Source organism: Aythya ferina, assembly GCF_964211825.1.
Source record: "Aythya ferina genome assembly, chromosome: 11".
Classification (NCBI taxonomy): domain Eukaryota; kingdom Metazoa; phylum Chordata; class Aves; order Anseriformes; family Anatidae; genus Aythya; species Aythya ferina.
The window spans coordinates 17,278,279-17,296,581 of record NC_140307.1 but is presented as its reverse complement, the minus strand read 5'-3'; the positions used below and the strand labels follow the sequence as shown (position 1 = coordinate 17,296,581).

The following is an 18,303-nucleotide window of genomic DNA, read 5'->3' as shown; positions in this document are numbered from 1 at the left end:
AGGAACAAATCCGATACCATCAGGGCCGCTTACCCTGAGGCCACAAGAAGCTGGTGCCAGCAGAAAAGCTGACGGGTTTTATTTTGGGGATAAATAATCCTTTTATGAAGAACAGATTCTTCTCAGGTAGTTTGAGCCACAGAGCATATAACCCATTTTCTTTTTTCCCTATTCTAGTGCTGATGAAAGATTTGATGCTACATTTCACACTAATGTTTTAGTCAATTCTTCAGGACATTGCCAATATCTGCCACCAGGTAGGCTGTTTTCATGTCATAAATACTTGTAACTCAGATTACCTATATATGGTGTGGTTTCAAATTTGACATAAATTCCTTGGTATTTTATTTACGTAGCTAGCCGTCATCTGCTAGATATAAGCCTAGATGCATCATGAATTACATGGTTAACACTTTTGTATGAAAACCACCACAGATTTTTTATTGCACTTATTTAAATTTTTCTGTCATAATGCACTATTACAGTAGCATGGAAGAATAAAAGAAGATAAAAAATAGAAGCCCTTAGTATAAAAGGTTATTGTTTATCAAAGGTAATGTCTCTAAATATAAATGTATTTCATTACTTTAGCTGTTTCTTCTATTAGTATGTTACTTTACAATGAGATGTTTAGGAACATCTTGGGACATCTCTTCCATTGAAACAATTCATTGGATGCTTCATCAAAAAATTTTTGAATCCTGAAAGGAACACAGTCTGTGTTTGGTATTTATTTGATATCAGAAGTATATCATTGAATCTCGGGTGTGGATCAGTGGAGTAGTTTCTGTTCCATAATTGAATTACCACAGTTCCCAGAATTAACACTTCCAAGAACCTTAATTTTAGAAAGTACAGTAATACTGCCAAGTGCTTTCCAAATTAGTTTTTCTACCTAAGATCCCCAGAGGACTTCAGGGGTTTGCCTGTTCTCATGTAAGGTGTTCCATTTAGTGCGGGGTTTTCAGTTCCATTCTCAAAGCTGATAAATGACAGAGCCTGACTCAACAAATGAAAAATAAGCTAGCCTACCTGAATAAAACAAGATCACGTAAATCTAATAAGATAGCAAATAATCTTTCAAGATCTCTTATTTTATTCAGTCACAGAAATAGGAGAAGCAGACTGCATATTCTGCTTCATATCTTTCTGATACACAGTATCTAGAAATCTGTGCTTTTCTCTAAACCTTTATCTACTGTGTGCCTAAATGGAAATGGGTAAAACACGGTTTATAACATCAATACCTAATTGATGCAGTTCTTTCCCATTTCTGTAACTTACTTTTGCTTTTTACATCTCAAGACACAACTGAGATTAACTGTGCTTTACAACTAAATGCCAAAGGGTGCAATGTGGAACAAGGTCCAGATACAAAATGGACGTGGAATTATGTGGAACAAGCATTCCAATTTGGTGTTCTTGTTTAAAATCCAACCTAGGCATATTTAAGAGCTCATGCTACATAGATGTGCGCTGGTTTCCGTTTGACGTTCAGAAGTGTAACCTGAAGTTTGGGTCCTGGACATATGGAGGCTGGTCCTTAGACTTGCAAATGCAAGAAGCGGATATATCTGGCTATATTTCAAATGGAGAGTGGGATTTAGTAGGTAAGCTCTTGATTTCTTATTTACATTCTGAACCTGCAGCCTTGACAGCACTTCACTGCTGAAATAATGATTGGGAAAATAAGAGAGAAACTAAATTAATAAATGACCTAGCTAGTGGTGCTTGAAACTCTGAGAGCAGACATAAGATGAAAATCAACATAAAAAAGTTAGCTTGAATTCAGTAAATATCTTTTATCTGATTTTCCATTATTACCTAACAAAAGTGACTTAATTGGGAATTAAGCTTGAAGAAGCAGTTTTACCGATAGTAAAACTTAGAAAGCTATACCTATCCTTTTATAAAATAATCACTACATAATATAGATTTCATTGACATTAATTTTGGGTTTTCTTCCTTTTCCCTCTTACACAGGAGTCCCTGGGAAGAGAACTGAGAGTTTTTATGAATGTTGTAAGGAACCTTACCCAGATGTGACATTCACAGTAACTATGAGACGCAGGACTCTCTATTATGGACTCAATCTTCTTATTCCCTGTGTACTGATATCAGCGCTTGCCTTATTAGTTTTTCTACTTCCAGCAGACTCTGGAGAAAAGATCTCACTAGGTAAATCTTCAACAGGATACTGTTATTGTAAATATTACCAAACCATAAAAAAAAGTTGTATTCTAAAATTTCTTTTTAAACAGTCTTTGGAGACAAGGAGGAATAGTTTATGTGCCCGGGCTCATAAACTGTTTTTACGGTGTGATGCTGAAGCACAGGTATCACCGTTAACCTTTGCTGTAAACTTTAGGGGACAATGAAGCTGTGAAAGGGAGAAATTCTGGCCAGCTAAGTGGAAGCATGACAATTCCTAACCAGCCTCCTTCGGAAGCAGGGTTTCATTTTGTGATGTTTAATTGCTGAAAAAAAAAATCCACATTCACCAGGTAAAGCTTAAGCTCACAAATCTGCATTTGAGCACTTACATATGGAATTCTTTTTAATGTTTCCTTTTAATTATGACTCATATTAAGAGCCTAGGATTGCTTTGTGCCTTCTCAGAAGGATTGATTCCATTTAACTGCTACTATTACTGTTTTTATAGCAATTTTAAACTAAATTATTGGCTTTTGAAACAAGTCTGATGAGTTTAAGTACTTGATCCTTAAGATGGTAGTTAAATATATAATGAAACTTTTTGCCCCATACAAATCTGCAAATACACAGGCTTCTACTAATTGAATGCAACTGTTAAATGTAGGAACATAATGAACATTTCTCCAGAAAGAAGTTCTCCAAGAACTCCCTCCCCATTTTTTAAGATGAGTTCTTTGTTCCTAAATCCTTTTCTACCTAACAGTGACCCCCTATTTTTTTTCACACTAGTCCTGAGAACAGAGCTGGACCTTGTTTCATAGAGGTGGGAACTGATCACTGAGTAACAGAAGTCAAACTCCAAACATCAGCAGTCATGGCTGCTTGAACATAGCCACATGCAGAACTCAACCACTTTTATCAAGAAATACAGCAATTGCTGTCTAATACAGCTAACTTGTGTTTCAGGAATCTTATGCATTACACTGCCTGTAGCTTCCATACCAATTAATCAAGTCTCATATGCTCAAATACTAAAAATCACACCATGTTTCTAAAGCAAACAAGCAGCAAGAAGTACTTTGTTTTACCTCAGCTAATTAGCAAGTGTGATACGAGCTGAATAGTTAACACGGATCTAAAAATACATGCATCTGTGCAAGTTCAGAAAACCCAGACCTACTCAACCCCTGTAATCTCTCTCCTATTCACAGCAGTCTCACGGACCAGCATTGGCACTAGTTTGACAGCACTGTCACCCTGAACCTGAGGTAGCCCCAGAAAGGACCAGAGTCCACCCAGACCTATCTCTCTGCCAGGGTTGGGGGGAACCACAGCAATACATTTGCCTCCTTCAGATTCATTCTCTGCCGCTTATTGCCTTGCTATTACAACTACTGATCTAGTTTCATACTTTATGCTTATCTTTCAGGTATAACAGTTTTATTGTCTCTCACTGTCTTCATGTTACTTGTGGCTGAAATTATGCCAGCAACATCTGATTCTGTGCCCTTAATCGGTAAGCTAACTACAGCTTTTATTCACTTTTATTTTTTGCTAAATGAGAAGCAGTGACCTTGCATGACAGCCAGCAGTAAAGCAAATTACATGTACAATTAAATTAGAAAACAATGTTCTGACTCGACTGTGTGAGCATACAGCAGTGACTTCCTGAGGAACGGAAGGTGCCCGACCCCTCTGCGTGGGGAGCAGCGCAGGCAGCAGATACAGGGAGGGAAGGAGCAATGCCAGCAGCAAAGGCAGCTCCCCCAGGAGAGCTTGACAGGAAACCTCAGGGAGCGGGAGAGGAGATGGGCTGAGACACCACAGGGCTGCATCAGGGGATTACAAGCCCTCCACAAGGGCTACTGAGTTGCCTTTGTTTCCTCAGTGCAAGTCAGCAAGTGTTGCCAATTGATGAGAGTCCCCACAGGTGTGATCGCCTGTACAACCTCTGTGCTGGCTGGTCTGAACAAAATACAGAGAGAAGCCACGTGTTGTTTTGGGAAAGCATAGAGGAGTCAGTTTCCCACAGAAAGACTTGCAGTTCAGACACAATTAGGACTACAGAGCTAAACGTGATGAAATCTTCCTATTGTAATTGCTCAAATGGAAGGAAAAGCTTTTCAAAAGAAATACCAGCCAATCCCTAAGATACTGGTGAAAGAAAATGAGAGGGCAAATTTTTTCAAGGTTGCTTAGAAAAGGTAGGTGCTCAGTTCCACTAAGACTTTTATTATTCAAATAACGGCTCTGAAACCAACGGCTGCACTGTCTGCTTTTGGGAAATCTTTCACAACTACCTAAAGCAGCATATGTAACACTACACTGGGAAAAGTAACTTCATATTACATTTACATGTACATAAACGCTCCTTATAACAGATATAAAACTGCATCAGTCAAAATATATCACTATAATTGTTTATTTTGCAGCTCAGTATTTTGCCAGCACTATGATTATTGTTGGCCTCTCTGTTGTTGTCACTGTTATTGTTCTACAATACCATCATCATGATCCAGATGGGGGGAAAATGCCTAAATGGGTAAGGTTTGATTTTAATACACTATCCGTTGCATAACTGCCCAGATCAGAGATGTGACAGAGTAGCTTGTGACTCATGTTTACTTCTTACTGATTAAAAAATAAATTTCGTTATCTACATCTGTATAAATCCTTGCTAAACAGTTAGTTCTGAAAGGTAGTTTCACCAAAAATGGCGCATCCAGGTACCTTTTTTTCTGAGAGAGTGAGAGTATATGAATTTTCTTCATCTTGGCTCTCTATTCAAAGTCTCCTTCACAACAGCTAGAAGTACCTCAGTGTTTTGCTGAAACCTAAATATATGTAAGTGAGGTGATTTTCAAATAAGCTGTAGCCATCAGAAGTGAAGCAAGTAGAAGAAAAGAGCAGGGTACTGATGGAGATTATAAATGCATGAAATACACTAGCCTCAAGGTGAAACTGTGCAGCTGCTACATATTTAGGTGTTGTGCATGCAGAAACAGAAATAGCCTAAAGAGCACCCGCTAAAGATGGCTGTTAAAATGAAAGTAACTTGGAAAATTCTGATCTTCACATCTCTGGTCAAGAGCATCTGTAAAGTGCAAAGAAAAAATGATGTATTTTTCTGAGAGCAGAGGACTTTATAACATACTTCTGTAAGTCTCTTTTTTACAGAGAATATCAGTCTTGATATTGGAGTTACTAAATATTGATGAGTACCATCAGGTAACTGTCCAGTGTTCCTGTCCAGCAACTCGTGACAGCCTGAGGCATTAGTGAGGATGGAAAGACCTTTCTCTTTTCTCTTTCTAAAACAATGAGTTATTATTATCCTTACTAGCCAAAAAAGAAGTGCATACAGCAGTGCCCTGCAGATGAGAGTTAATGAGATATTCCCTGGCCCATCTGGGAGCAGTGGTTTTAAAATACATTTGAATGAAGAGAATAAAAGGTATATACCTCTAGAGTGACAGTTGATGACGCTAAGTGGGACAAATCTTCAGCACTGTGTTAAAAATCCTCAGAAAACTGAGTACTGGAGGTTGAGGAGTAGGCTTTGGTGTTGACAAGCTGAAGTCCATTGGAGTTTCCTGGGATACTGGTGAGTTTTGTATCAGGCTGTCAGTTAATAAAGTATTATTCTTCTAGGCGAAGCATGACAGCAGGGAAAGAGTAGCAAGGCAAGATCTATCTTTGATTGGGATGTCTGCTTGGATATAACATCTACTCTAAGTGGTAATCTGCACTCAGTAAATGGAGCAAATCTAATATTAATTACAGTGCAAGATTTTTATATTATTTGAGACAATATTTCATTAGTGCTCTGGAAAAGAAACACTGGAATGAGCTCTTAAAATCTGATTGAAATAAATTATAGAAGCTTGCATCTGAACTGGAACAGTCTTCGACTTGCCTGTACTTTCTGTATGGCTGGAATAAGGCAATATGGAAAACAATTAAATGATACACAGAGATTAAACTTGCAGATTTTTATTTTTTTTAAAGTAAAAGTAATTTATCCACTTTTTCCTTCATGTTGCATCCAGATTTGTGTTCTAAAATCTGGAATCAACTGTCATGAAAGTAATGCGATAACAGAGCCAAAACACTGTAAAGCTTAGCGGTCTATTCCAGTCCAGCACAGCATCTGTTTTAGCAGCCCCATCCAAGCAGTAATCCCATACGGATTTAATATCAAAGCACAAATATGAGTGAAAGAGATTTAATTTATTGACTACAATCTAAAGTAGAGCTACTAAGACTATTCAAAAATAATGTCTTTGGTAAGCATTTTTTTTCTCTTCCCGGTTTCTGGTAAGGGTAGAAAAGGCTGCCATATTTTTACTCAAGTGTAAGGAAAATTAAACACTATGGAGGCTCCCAGTGGGGGGCACTCCCAACAGTGACAGTCAGCCTAAGGCAATCGACAGCACTGCTGGAGTAAGTAAGCAGCCTCAGTGACAAGCAAATTAATCAGTTGGAAAACTATTGCACCATTTTCTGAAACTTCCGTGCAGGCTAAGCAGAGACCATGGACCTGACACTAACCCAGGCTGTAAAAATACAAATACCTGTGTAAGGCAGTGGCTGTGTAAAGAGATGCTTATTCTCAGTAATTTACTTCTAGACAAGAATCATCCTTCTGAACTGGTGTGCTTGGTTTCTGAGGATGAAGAGACCAGGGGAAGATAAAGTGCGTCCTGCCTGTCAACACAAACAGCGTCGATGTAGCCTATCGAGCGTGGAGATGAACACTGTGAGTGGACAACAGTCCAGTAATGGGAATATGCTGTACATTGGGTTTAGGGGGCTGGATGCCGTGCACTGCACACCTACCACTGATTCAGGGGTGATCTGTGGGAGGATGACCTGTTCGCCAACAGAAGAAGAAAACCTTCTGCACAGCGGCCACCCCTCTGAAGGCGACCCGGATTTGGCTAAGATCTTGGAAGAGGTCAGGTACATTGCAAACAGATTCAGAGACCAGGATGAAGAGGAAGCCGTTTGCAATGAATGGAAGTTTGCAGCCTCTGTAGTGGATCGGCTCTGCTTGATGGCTTTTTCAGTCTTCACAATCATTTGTACAATTGGTATTTTGATGTCAGCACCAAACTTCGTAGAGGCTGTCTCTAAAGATTTTGCTTAACTATTAACTATGATTTAATTCTCTGAAGTATGATATGTAGCACACAAGAGTGTATTTTTTGTTTGATTGCTTGTTTTTAACAAGTATGCTGCTTCTCATTGTCCTTTTTCTTTTGCCCCCTCTGGCATCCCTCTCTGGTCCAGAGTTCCTGTCTGAAGAGTGGCACCATTTCAGAAGGGCTCCATGCCAGCTCCTCTGAGCACACTTGAGCACTCTCAAGTGGGTGCAAGTCCCTTCAGAGTGACAGGGTATTGCACCAGCATCTTTTAGGCATTTTGAACCGGCTATTACAGAGTTATGGGTAGGCAATGGCAGAAATGTAATTTCTTCCAGACTTTTTTTATTTATTTTTAAATTAAGATAGAAGTTAGTCCATCTTAGCTACTTGAATAACTGACGGGAAGCACTTAAGTTCAGGAAAGGATCAAATCCAGATGAATGGAAGCTCAAACAGCAGAGAAAAAAGGGGAAAAAATACCTTGCTTTCAATTACTGGTTCTTACTGAGTTGAGGTATGGAGCTCTTGCTCACAACCAGTCAGACCCACAACTCCCTCAGTGCATTCTACATAGAGCACAAGTGAGGATTCTGAATTTGCCTGGAACACCAGAAACTTGAAAGTTAAGATGAGACAGCACATATCTTGTCCTTCTACTATATTTCTGGACTTGACACAAAAGTTTGGCCAGAATTCTTAAAACAGGCTTCACAGTAATTGTTGTGGTGTTTATTACAACTTCCTTCTGCTAAGAAAGACATTCTTTCAACTGATAACTTCAGTCAGTCTTTAGCCTTAATGATGATATAAAGAAAATGAAGGATTATGGTGATTTGACTTTCACCTGTCCATCAAAGAAAAATCCACACACTTGTCTCTTTACTGTTAACTCGATTCCAACGTGGAAAAAGTAACTGTCTCCTACAGGCTCAAGCATAAATGACAAGTCTAAAGCAAAAAAAGGTATTAAGTCCTGGAATCAAGGTTTTAATTTCAAAATTAATTGTTTGATCTGTTGTTTGCTTAGCCTTTTATAGACCTTTCTGCTGAGTCACCATAACATGTCCTAACAAGGAAACTGCACCCTTTCTGCTCAGTTTATTATCCAAGAAGCACTAATGAATAATAAAACTTTTGGGGGTTCAATACAAACTATAAGCTGTATACATATACATATACATATATATATATATATATATATATATAATAAACTGCATCTATGTCCCTGGAAAGATTAAGACTTAAATACAAATTCTTTTAAGTCTAGACAGGCATTTTCAATCGCAAAAATAATAGTTCATCACTTTATTTATGTTATTTCTGATTCTGAAATTCTCCCATCAAGTTATGATTTTTCACGTGACTTCAGTGTATTAATGAATAGTGCTGACATGAGAATACCAAGACCTGAAATTCTGTGCTTGCAAAATGGCTAAGAATTAGTCTCATGACCAATAGCAGTATTCCTGACCAGTGCTATAAGTGGTGAAAGATGTGGTGGAGGATTAATTTAGCATTGACTGCTTGCTTGATCCTGCAGAAACCCAACATTTTAGCTGAGGTAACAGACAAACAAATAGAGGGCTGTTGTATTACCATGTTTTTACTGTGAGATAAACTTGAAGACTCAGTTTGTCTCCCAAGATGGATTAAAATAGCCACTTAAGTACTTGCTCTCCCCTAGATATCAATTTATTTTCCAGAGGCTGCTCCCCTGAATGCAGAAGAATCAAATTTAATGTAAACCAAGCCTAGAGTCACCAGAGGTACAGTCCATCACCTGAGTTAAGCAGGTGATGGGGCAGGAGAAGTGAAAGGAAGCAGGTTATTTCTCACAGTTTGTGAGTTCTTCCTGAAGTTTCATTCAGAATCTTACACTATAAAGACCTGAGAAAAGAACTGAAGTCCTTCTTGAAATCTTGTCTTGAAACCTTGTCTCTGAGAGTTATTTGTGAAGAATTTATTTTTTTTTCAGGAACAATTATTAAGAATTAGCCTTGCAATAATTCCTGCAAGTACTTTGTAGCCTGTAGATTGCATTTGAATAAGAAACCGAGTCCAAAATCTGAAATGTGAGTTTTGTTCATTTTATGACTAACATAGTGTGGGACATGCTGCTCTTCTGAGTAGCATTTCACAGAGTCACAGAATTGTCTAGGTTGAAAGAGACCTCAAGATCATCGAGTCCAACCTCTGACCTAACACTAACAAGTCCTCCACTAAATCATATCACTCAGTTCAGCATCTAAACATCTTTTAAAGACCTCCAGGGATGGTGACTCCACCACTTCCCTGGGCAGCCTGTTCCAATGCCTCACAACCCTTTCTGTAAAGAAGTTCTTCCTAACATCCAACCTAAAACTCCCCTGGCGCAACTTAAGCCCATTCCCCCTCGTCCTGTCACCAGGCACGTGGGAGAACAGGCCAACCCCCACCTCGCTACAGCCTCCCTTGAGGTACCTGTAGAGAGCAATAAGGTCGCCCCTGAGCCTCCTTTTCTCCAGGCTGAACAAGCCCAGCTCCCTCAGCCGCTCCTCGTAGGACTTGTTCTCCAGGCCCCTCACCAGCTTCGTCGCCCTTCTCTGGACTCGCTCGAGCACCTCCATGTCCTTCTTGTAGCGAGGGGCCCAAAACTGAACACAGTACTCGAGGTGCAGCCTCACCAGAGCTGAGTACAGGGGGACGATCACTTCCCTAGCCCTGCTGGCCACACTGCTTCTTATACCAGCTAGGATGCTGTTGGCCTTCTTGGCCACCTGAGCACACTGCTGGCTCATATTCAGCCGACTATCCACCAATACTCCCAGGTCCTTTTCTGCCTGGCAGCTTTCCAACCAAATTTCTAGAATAGGCTTCTTGATTCAAATGTTGGTTAGCATCAATACTTTTCCTTCAGTAAGTATCCCTAAATAGCTACACAGAGTAACCCATTGAGTCTGTAACGTTTTGGAGTCCTCTTGGATAAGTATGTTAAAAAAAAAAAAAAAAAAAAAAAGATTTTTGGAGACTGTCTTGTACAATGGGATGCAACTACTGCAATCATGTACTATTTGACACATGTAATACAAGAAGCATGAGAATACCCCCCTTTTCACCAGAATCCATTTACACTATCTGTAGAAATCACCTTGCTATATATAGGAATTCTTTACAGAAGGAGGGAGAAAGCAATTTACAAATTGACAGTAAGCTTCATTAGCAACAACGTACATGTCTGTGCTTAAAAGCTGGAGACTGGTAGCTGGCCTTTAGTGAAGTCCTTCTGAAGTTTGTAACGCTGGGATTATACTGTCAGCAAATACCACGTGTTAGTCAAATTAATTGTAAGGCTCCAGCATCATGCCTACAATACTGCCTTTAATATCAGCAGGATTAATGAAGGGGAAAAGTGAATTCTCGTTTTTCTGCTGTCAACACAACCTGTAAACATTTGGTAATAACATGGTTGTAAGTCTTAAACACAACAGTGACAGTCTTAGTTACATTATTCTGCATCTTTGAGTTAGGTTTTTGTGTAATTGAGCTGAGCAAAATTGGTACGTTTCTTGTCAAATTGTATGTGTCAAATATTTGCGTAAGCACTAAAAGATATTTTGATCTAAATGCTGGGAAAATATTTACAATTCTGGACATGGAGATGGGAATTAAGTATGGTATATGGTATGACTATACAATATGATAGACTGCATATTGATAGCAAGTATCTGTTATGATCTTATGAGTCCAGAAAATAGGGTAGGCAAGTGGTTCACCACAACTAAGCTATGACTTGTCTGACAAATCGAAAAGTTTGCTCTAGAGCTCAGCTGTCTTGTACAATACTATCTGTGAACAATGTATATTACTTTCTGTTTTTATATTGACTTGTACTGAATATTTAAAAAAAATTAATATGTAAACATTTTTATTTAAGCATTAATGCCAAAAATGTTCCAAACAAAATTTTAAAAGGTTAGTTTTAAATACAGATAAATTATTTAAACAGTATTTAAAAATCATAAATTATTTTATATAAGAATTGATAATACTATATACTTTTTTTTTAAAGGTTTCTTTAAAGTCTCTTTCCAATCTCTCTAGCTGCAGGATGTAATCTCAGTTCACCTGTGACATTTCTGCTTTTCACTTTCTTTACCAAGAAAAGAAGGTAAAGCAACATCCTGCATTTCTTCCTTTTGTTATCCTACTTTTTACATTAAGTAATATTGCATAGAGGGCATTAGAAAGTGATGTTATATCTGCCAGATACCGACTGTCATATAAGCAATTCAATACCTTTTCAGTCCAGTACAAATAAAATATTTAGATCAAGAAAATTTTGATTCCTTCTCATTTTGCTAAGATGCAAATGAAATCAAGCAGTAAAAAACATGAACAACCATGGAAGAGAGAAAAATCTCCTTGTAAATACCATTCTGTGATGACAGAGGTCTTTGGTAATTAAAAATACATCATGTCCTCCTAGCAAAGCAGTCCTACACCAAAGTTATATATTCCTTCAGTCATGAACTGTCAAAGTTAACTGAGTAGGACTGAGATACGATATATGCTTTGGGGAATCAAGGGTTGCTGAAACACAAGTAACCCAAGACTTAATTCCCTCCTTGCTCTCCCAGGCTTGTACAGAACCCCTGAGGAAGACTAGCGTGGTGGAGGCCAACACGCCCAGTCGGACAGGCACGGAGCCGCTACTGAACCCACTCTGGGTTTGGATCAGAGCTGCTGCTGGTCACAAAGTCAGGTGTGCAGGTGAGGCTGATGCCAATGGCTGCTCATTTGACCAAGCCAAAGCGCATGCCTCTCTTCCAGGGTGCTGACAAGCACTGACCTCAGACTTAACCCTGTCCTTGAGCTTGGTCACACAAGTTTAGCTCCGCACACGCCGTAGGCAGTTTCCTGGCCCTCTGTATACACCTATCGTCACACACACTCCATCTCTGAAGCATTTGGGAATGGGGATTGATTTCAGACTGCTAACTGCTACCGCTCTCAGGCATCTGGCCACCATACAGACTGCAAGATGCTATGGCTTCGGAGCTGATATGCTGGCAGCTCCACCTCATTGCTCTGTGGGTAGCGACGGCCATCAGAGCACTGGGTCTTGTGGCTGCAGAGGGAGTGCCAGCCGTCTTGTTTTAATCCTGTAACAACGATCAAAATACTTTTTCTCTTGAGCAAAAAGTGATTTCTTAGCCTAACCTCATGATATTTTAATGTCAATATATCTCAAAAGGCTGCAAACAGCATATGCACACGCAATTACAGCAAATCTAACCTGGGAATCAAACGTGATTTTACCAGGACTACAAGCACATATGAAAGCCTTTTGCTGCCACCTTTTTTAAAAAGGCTTCTGCTGCTTAGGGGGAAAGCTTAACGTTTGCATAACATGTATTTCTGCTATTAAGCAATTTGCAGATAATGACATGGAGAGAGAATATGCAACAACCTCTCACATAAGCTCTCTCTTCCTGACTCAGAAAAGTCCTTCCATTCTTCTTCCTCCCCGCTCACTCCCATGACAGCATTCAGAATTGGGATTTATTAACAGAGTACAAACGAGAGTGTTCAAGGCCAGAATTTAGTATCAGTGTCTTAGCTGTATCCTTGCTGTGAAGATACCACTAGAAAATCACTGAGTACTCAGAGCTGCAGTGACTCGTCCCTGTAAGTGAGCCATACTGCAACAGCAGTTTAAAATCCAAAGTAATTTGATCTGCATATTTTTACCTTAAAATAATAATTAACAGTCATGACATGATATAATATTACTTTGGGGTATGCATATATCAGAATAACATCCACAGAGATTTTCATTGTACCTAACCAATTCAGGATATAATCCAATGCCAGTAAAAGACCAAAAAACCTCTCTACTGAGTCCACAAGTCTTGGATTGGGACTACATTCAGTCCAACAAATCTCACAGTTATCATTTATATATTACTCTGGTTCATGGTAGGCATGCAAATGTCTTAAGAATGAGCTAACTACTAAATATTTATATTAAATGGGCTTTAGGCTTAGAAACCAAAAATCTGGGATCTGCTCCCAGAGCAAGATATATCCACAACATCCTTCAAACAATATTATCTTATTTCACTGTATACGTGGATTACATACAGCTGCAAATCACTTCCATAATAGCTTTGTTACCATACAGGCATTCCTGTTTGACGTTGCTTTTGCTGACACAACATGTGATGCTCCCTGTCTTTCTTATCTCCAATTTCTGGCCAAAAGAAATCTAATTAGCAGACTACTTTGATCAGAAAAAAAATGTTACAGGACCAACGTTCAGAGAGAGTATGCAAGTTTAACCCTTGACTCAAGAGAGACTAGTTACAAAATTTGACATTATCATGCCAACCTGTGCACTAGAAGGAAAGCACTGCAATCGAGTATTCATGCCAACACTGCAGTGCGCATATGCCTGTCGCAGTGGAGGAAGCCTTCGTAGATGGCAGTGGCACAGCTGCAGCATGGAGCAGGCGAGCCAGGCCCTCTGTGAGGCATGTAAGGTGAATAAGCATTTTCCTGGTTCTCCCAGCTATGCTCCATGCGTGGGTATAATGAGAATATACTGTCTTCACTGGCTAGCACTTAGCTCAGCTTGCAAGATATTTCTTGCTTGTGGCTAAGTAATGACAGACTTAGAAGTGATGGGCTGCAGTATGTAGCCCAACACAATCATAATTCGGCTAAGACCACTCAGAATTTGTTTTTCCATCTTGCTGCCTTCTATTCTGGGAGAGTACATTCTCTCAGCAATTAAAGAGATAAGGGAGACTGCAGCGCAGGAGATGTTAGGAGTTCCTGTGTTTTTCTGCACTCCCTCCGCCCAGTTCTCTGGGAACTGCTGTTGTGGACTGTCCTACTACTCCCACGGGTCCCATATGTTGTCCACACCAAAAGGTTTCTGAAAGGATGGGGAAGGCTTTGCTGCTAAGAGATGCACATCAGCACCTTTCCTGTAGGGACCATGCTCCCCCACTGCACTGCTGCTAGTGAACTCCACGTGAAACCTGGAGAGCTCCAACGGGATCCAGCCAAGCAGTGCTGAGCTCAAATGACATCAGATGTTTGTCTTGAAAACTTCCACGGATGGAGACTGCACAGCCTCTGGCAATCTGCTCTCACATTTGCTTGCCCTTGTGAAGAAACAGTTTCTCCTATCTAGCCTGTATCTTTCATCCCCCCAAACAGCCATTATCTCTCATTCTCCTGTCACACACCACTGTGAAGAGCCTGGCTCTGTCTTCTGCTGACTTCCTCACAGATGGTCCAGGGCTGCAGTCCAGGCTCTGTGAGAAGAGGCTGGGGGAGCAGTGTTTGTTCAACCTGGGGATGAGGAGGCTTTGGAGAGACCTAACAGGATGCCCCTGCTCCCCCAGCCTCTCTTCATAGGGCCTGGCCTCCAGGCCTGGACCACCTCTGTGACCCTCTGCTGAACTTGCTCCAGTTTATCAAGGTCTCTCTTGTGCTGGAGGGGCCTCAAACTAGACACAACATTCCAGATGCTGTCTAATGAGTGCTAAGCTGAGAGCATATCCCTCCAGCTCGAGGCAGCATAGTTGTATCTCTTTGATACAACTGAGCACACCGCTGAATTCCTCTGCTGCCAGAGCTCTGGGCTTGCTCGTGTGCAGCCTGCAGCTACTGAGAGCCCTGTGGCCTTTTTCACAGAACCGTCCCCCATCCCCAGGCCTGTATCATCACAGGGGAGCTCTTTCTTCCCAGGTGTAGGACTTCCCATTTTTCCTTACTGAATTGCAGCAAGTGCTTGTGGGCCTCTTCCTGCAGGCTGTGTAGGTCACTCGCTGTGGCAGCCCTGCCATTGGTGATGCCCTCACTTTGGCGTCACTGAAAACTTGATGGAAGAGCCCTCTATCACTTCCTCTAGACCACTGATAAAGACACTGAACAGGTTCAGGATAGACGCCCTGCAGTAATCCATTTGTTTCCAAACCATGAGTATGATCCATTAACCAGGACCACCTGAGCCCAATCAACAAATGAGTTTTTTTCTTTTTTACCCATCGAGCTGTTACTTGCAGTTTGACTTTTAAAAACAAATTTCCTTTTTTGTCTTTTTATTTTTCTTCCCTTAAGCAAGCCTTTGACATAGATCCAGGAATCCTTCACAACAACTTTTAAAAATAATGCTGCCAGCTCACAGAAAGTCAGTGAGACATGGCAGCATGAAGAAGTTGCACTGGTTGCAGAGAAGTTGTAGTTTGGATTAGGGTTTAATCGGCTACTGCAGAGGACAGTATGAACATCCTTGTCTTGTTTTTTCTTGACTATCAGAAATGGGCTTAAACTGTAGTAAACTGAAACCAGGCTAACAATACGTACAGTGTTTGTAGTTCTTTCTTCATTAAATCAATTTTAAAATCTATTGAAGGTGAACTGCTGCATCTTTTTTTTAATTTTTTTTTCAGTCAAGGTTAATACTCATTACCCTATCTGGAATTAGCAAAGACCTGCTGTAACTTTGATTAATGGACACTTTGCACGCTGTCCATGTTGTCTATAATTGAAAGTAACTTCCAGTGAAGAGACTAGAAACTCCTATAGGACTAGCTGCCAAAGTGTCACCTTTTAAAACAAGCCATTAAAGGTAAAAGGGGGATATGAAGGACTGACAGAGAATGGGGGGAGGCACATTACACAGCACCAGCGACGTGCAGCATACAGCACCAGTACCAGACCTGTACAACAGAGGCCACACAGCCCGCAGGCAGCTTCTTTGAACAGCAGTTGCTCTTTGGGCCTGATGGAGCTGAGACAGGGCAGGTCCACACGGACTAGGGGACAGACCAGCCACACTTCAATTTGGGTCCTTAACATACACGTGTAGAGCCTCCTTTGTGACAACTCATCTGAACTGCACTCGATCTAAAGACGTACGTACACATAGATCTTGTTATAGCTTCAAACGTTGTCCCTTTTATCTAACTCTGAGAACATCTCCACTACTCTCCCCATTTCTGTGTGTTTATATAAAATCTGCCCCCTTAGGAAGGCCAAGTTAAACAAAAGATACCAAAAGATGTAAATAAACGTTTATATAACATTCTGAAAACTGTATACAGAGAAACTGTGTCTAAAATATGCTGTATATTAGCTCAAAACCAGTACAGCTGATATTGCTAAAAATATACTCGAATTCATAGCTTTCCAGTAGTTTTTCAGTTGTAGTAATATGCCAGGGCTTTGTGTGTGCCAGCTGATAAATGGGACAGGGAAATGACCTTCTTGCTGAAATTTTGTAGCAATCTGTGTGGATTGAATGGTGTATAAGTGAAAACTCCGAAGGCCAGCACAGCTTTTAGCCCTAGCGCACTATAGCCTGTCTTTTAAAAAAGCTCACTGTTCGTTTTCAATCATTTAATGGATTGTTCTGTGCACCCAGTGGAAGCCAGCCCATAATGAATTGCACTGCAGAGATCTAAAGCATCCAACCTCGGTTCCGAAAGACAGGATTCATGCCCACTAAATACAGTAATAAAAGCCCATTCATTTTCTCATGCACTTTCCCTAATGCACTGGAAAATGTCCTATCTACTTGCAGCAATATAAAACCTGCACAGCACAAATTCTGAGACTCACATCTCCAGGCATTGACTTTACCATATTTTAACAGTAACCCTACATCTGTGTAATTGGCAGAAGACTTAGAGAGCAATATTATATACAAAACGTCCCTGCTCCACAGCTTCTGACGGTTCAAGCTCTTCTGCTCCATCCTACAAAGACCCCAAGAATAGTGGTATCATGTCTTTGCAGAGAAGACAGAGTAATAACAACAAAAGAAAGATGTTTTATCAGAGCTAAACCATGCCAGAACTTTTTGCATAACAACAGAGACTTTATGAATTGCAATATTTGTCGCCTTTGATACAGAAACCTAGCACTGGGGCTCAATATTAACTTATTATCCAGTCCTTTGAGATATCAGAGATGGCATTTTTAATGTCTGTTTTCTCATTTGTAGGCAGTGTTTGGTCAAAGAGCTTCCATTACTGACAATTTTCACATAGGGATCTCATGTCCAGTGAGGGTGCAGAACGTCTTCTCTTGAACAGGGTTAGAGTGTAAAACCACAGGAGTCTTTCTATAAAGCCAAAAACTGCATAATTGGTTTGGAAAACTTATCTGTGATAGGGAGCATCATGAGGTTACAGGTAGTCCATAATACTTTTCATCAGTAGCAGCACTGATTTTCCCATTCAGTCGATAAAACAGGCATTTGGCATTCCACAGAACCCAGTGTACGTGGTAGCAGACCACCGCTAGAAAGGCAGACATACTTGTGACTTTCATCATCAGTAGTTCAAAGGGAAGTGTAAGGCAGTCAATTTTCAGTTCCCGCACTGCAGAAAACTCAGTCTGCTATTTTGTGACAGAGCAGAGCATGAACTCTTGCTGAGTCAGAAAGCTGCTGAAGATGTGTGAGCGTGGAAATGCTCGCTTGCAGGCAGGCACACTGAGTCATATCGCCATTTGATACCAGGCAAGTATCTGCAGGGAAGAGGGAGTACAACAACTCTTTGCAGGCGGAACTTCACTGAGGGAAAACCTCTACAGGAAAGAAGTTCAACCTTTCCTCCAAGACTTGATCCTCTTTGCCTGTCTAGCTAACAAGAATGGAAACACAAATGAAGAATACTCTATTATTATCAAGTGTATTGGAAAGCTTTGTGTACAGACAGAACCTTTCTTTTTACTCCCTTTTCAAATAAATAGAAATATGCACATACAACCATGCCAGAAAAAAATGTTTTTTCTCTAGATAAGATGTGAACAGATTTTGTTTACCTGTAATTCACCGGCCCACTGGCTGCAGAGATTAAGGCAAGAGCCAGAGCTGAGGCATATTTAGCCATTTAACATTGTCCTGGTTTCAGTTAGAACAGAGTTAATTTTCTTCCTAGTAGCTGGTAGAATGCTGTGTTTTGGCTTAGGATAAGAAGAGTGCTGATAACACCCCGATGTT

General features: G+C 40.4%; 1 protein-coding gene and 1 long non-coding RNA gene across 4 annotated transcripts in view; one reads left to right on the top strand and one right to left on the bottom strand.

Annotated features, from left to right (window-relative positions):
• Positions 1–12,130, top strand: part of CHRFAM7A (CHRNA7 (exons 5-10) and FAM7A (exons A-E) fusion) — a 44,001-nt gene extending 31,871 nt beyond the window's left edge. The window contains exons 5-11 of one of the 2 annotated variants that reach the window (XM_084532865.1): positions 178–257; positions 1,443–1,610; positions 1,984–2,178; positions 3,584–3,670; positions 4,587–4,696; positions 6,785–6,913; positions 11,918–12,130. In XM_084532865.1, coding sequence (XP_084388991.1) covers positions 178–257; positions 1,443–1,610; positions 1,984–2,178; positions 3,584–3,670; positions 4,587–4,696; positions 6,785–6,913; positions 11,918–12,118 — 970 coding nt within the window. In that variant the 3' untranslated portion in view covers positions 12,119–12,130. Of the gene's footprint in view, positions 1–177; positions 258–1,442; positions 1,611–1,983; positions 2,179–3,583; positions 3,671–4,586; positions 4,697–6,784; positions 9,373–11,917 lie in introns of those variants that run through there. The other variant, XM_084532864.1, reaches the window with a different exon arrangement.
• The window catches only part of LOC311443034, a 51,927-nt gene that overhangs the window by 14,622 nt on the left and 19,002 nt on the right, over positions 1–18,303 (bottom strand). Inside the window, exon 3 of one of the 2 annotated variants that reach the window (XR_014697035.1) lies at positions 3,735–4,119. The exons of the other annotated variant lie outside the window; for it this stretch is intronic. This is a non-coding gene — a long non-coding RNA (uncharacterized lncRNA). Of the gene's footprint in view, positions 1–3,734; positions 4,120–18,303 lie in introns of those variants that run through there. 2 annotated transcript variants of the gene reach the window in all.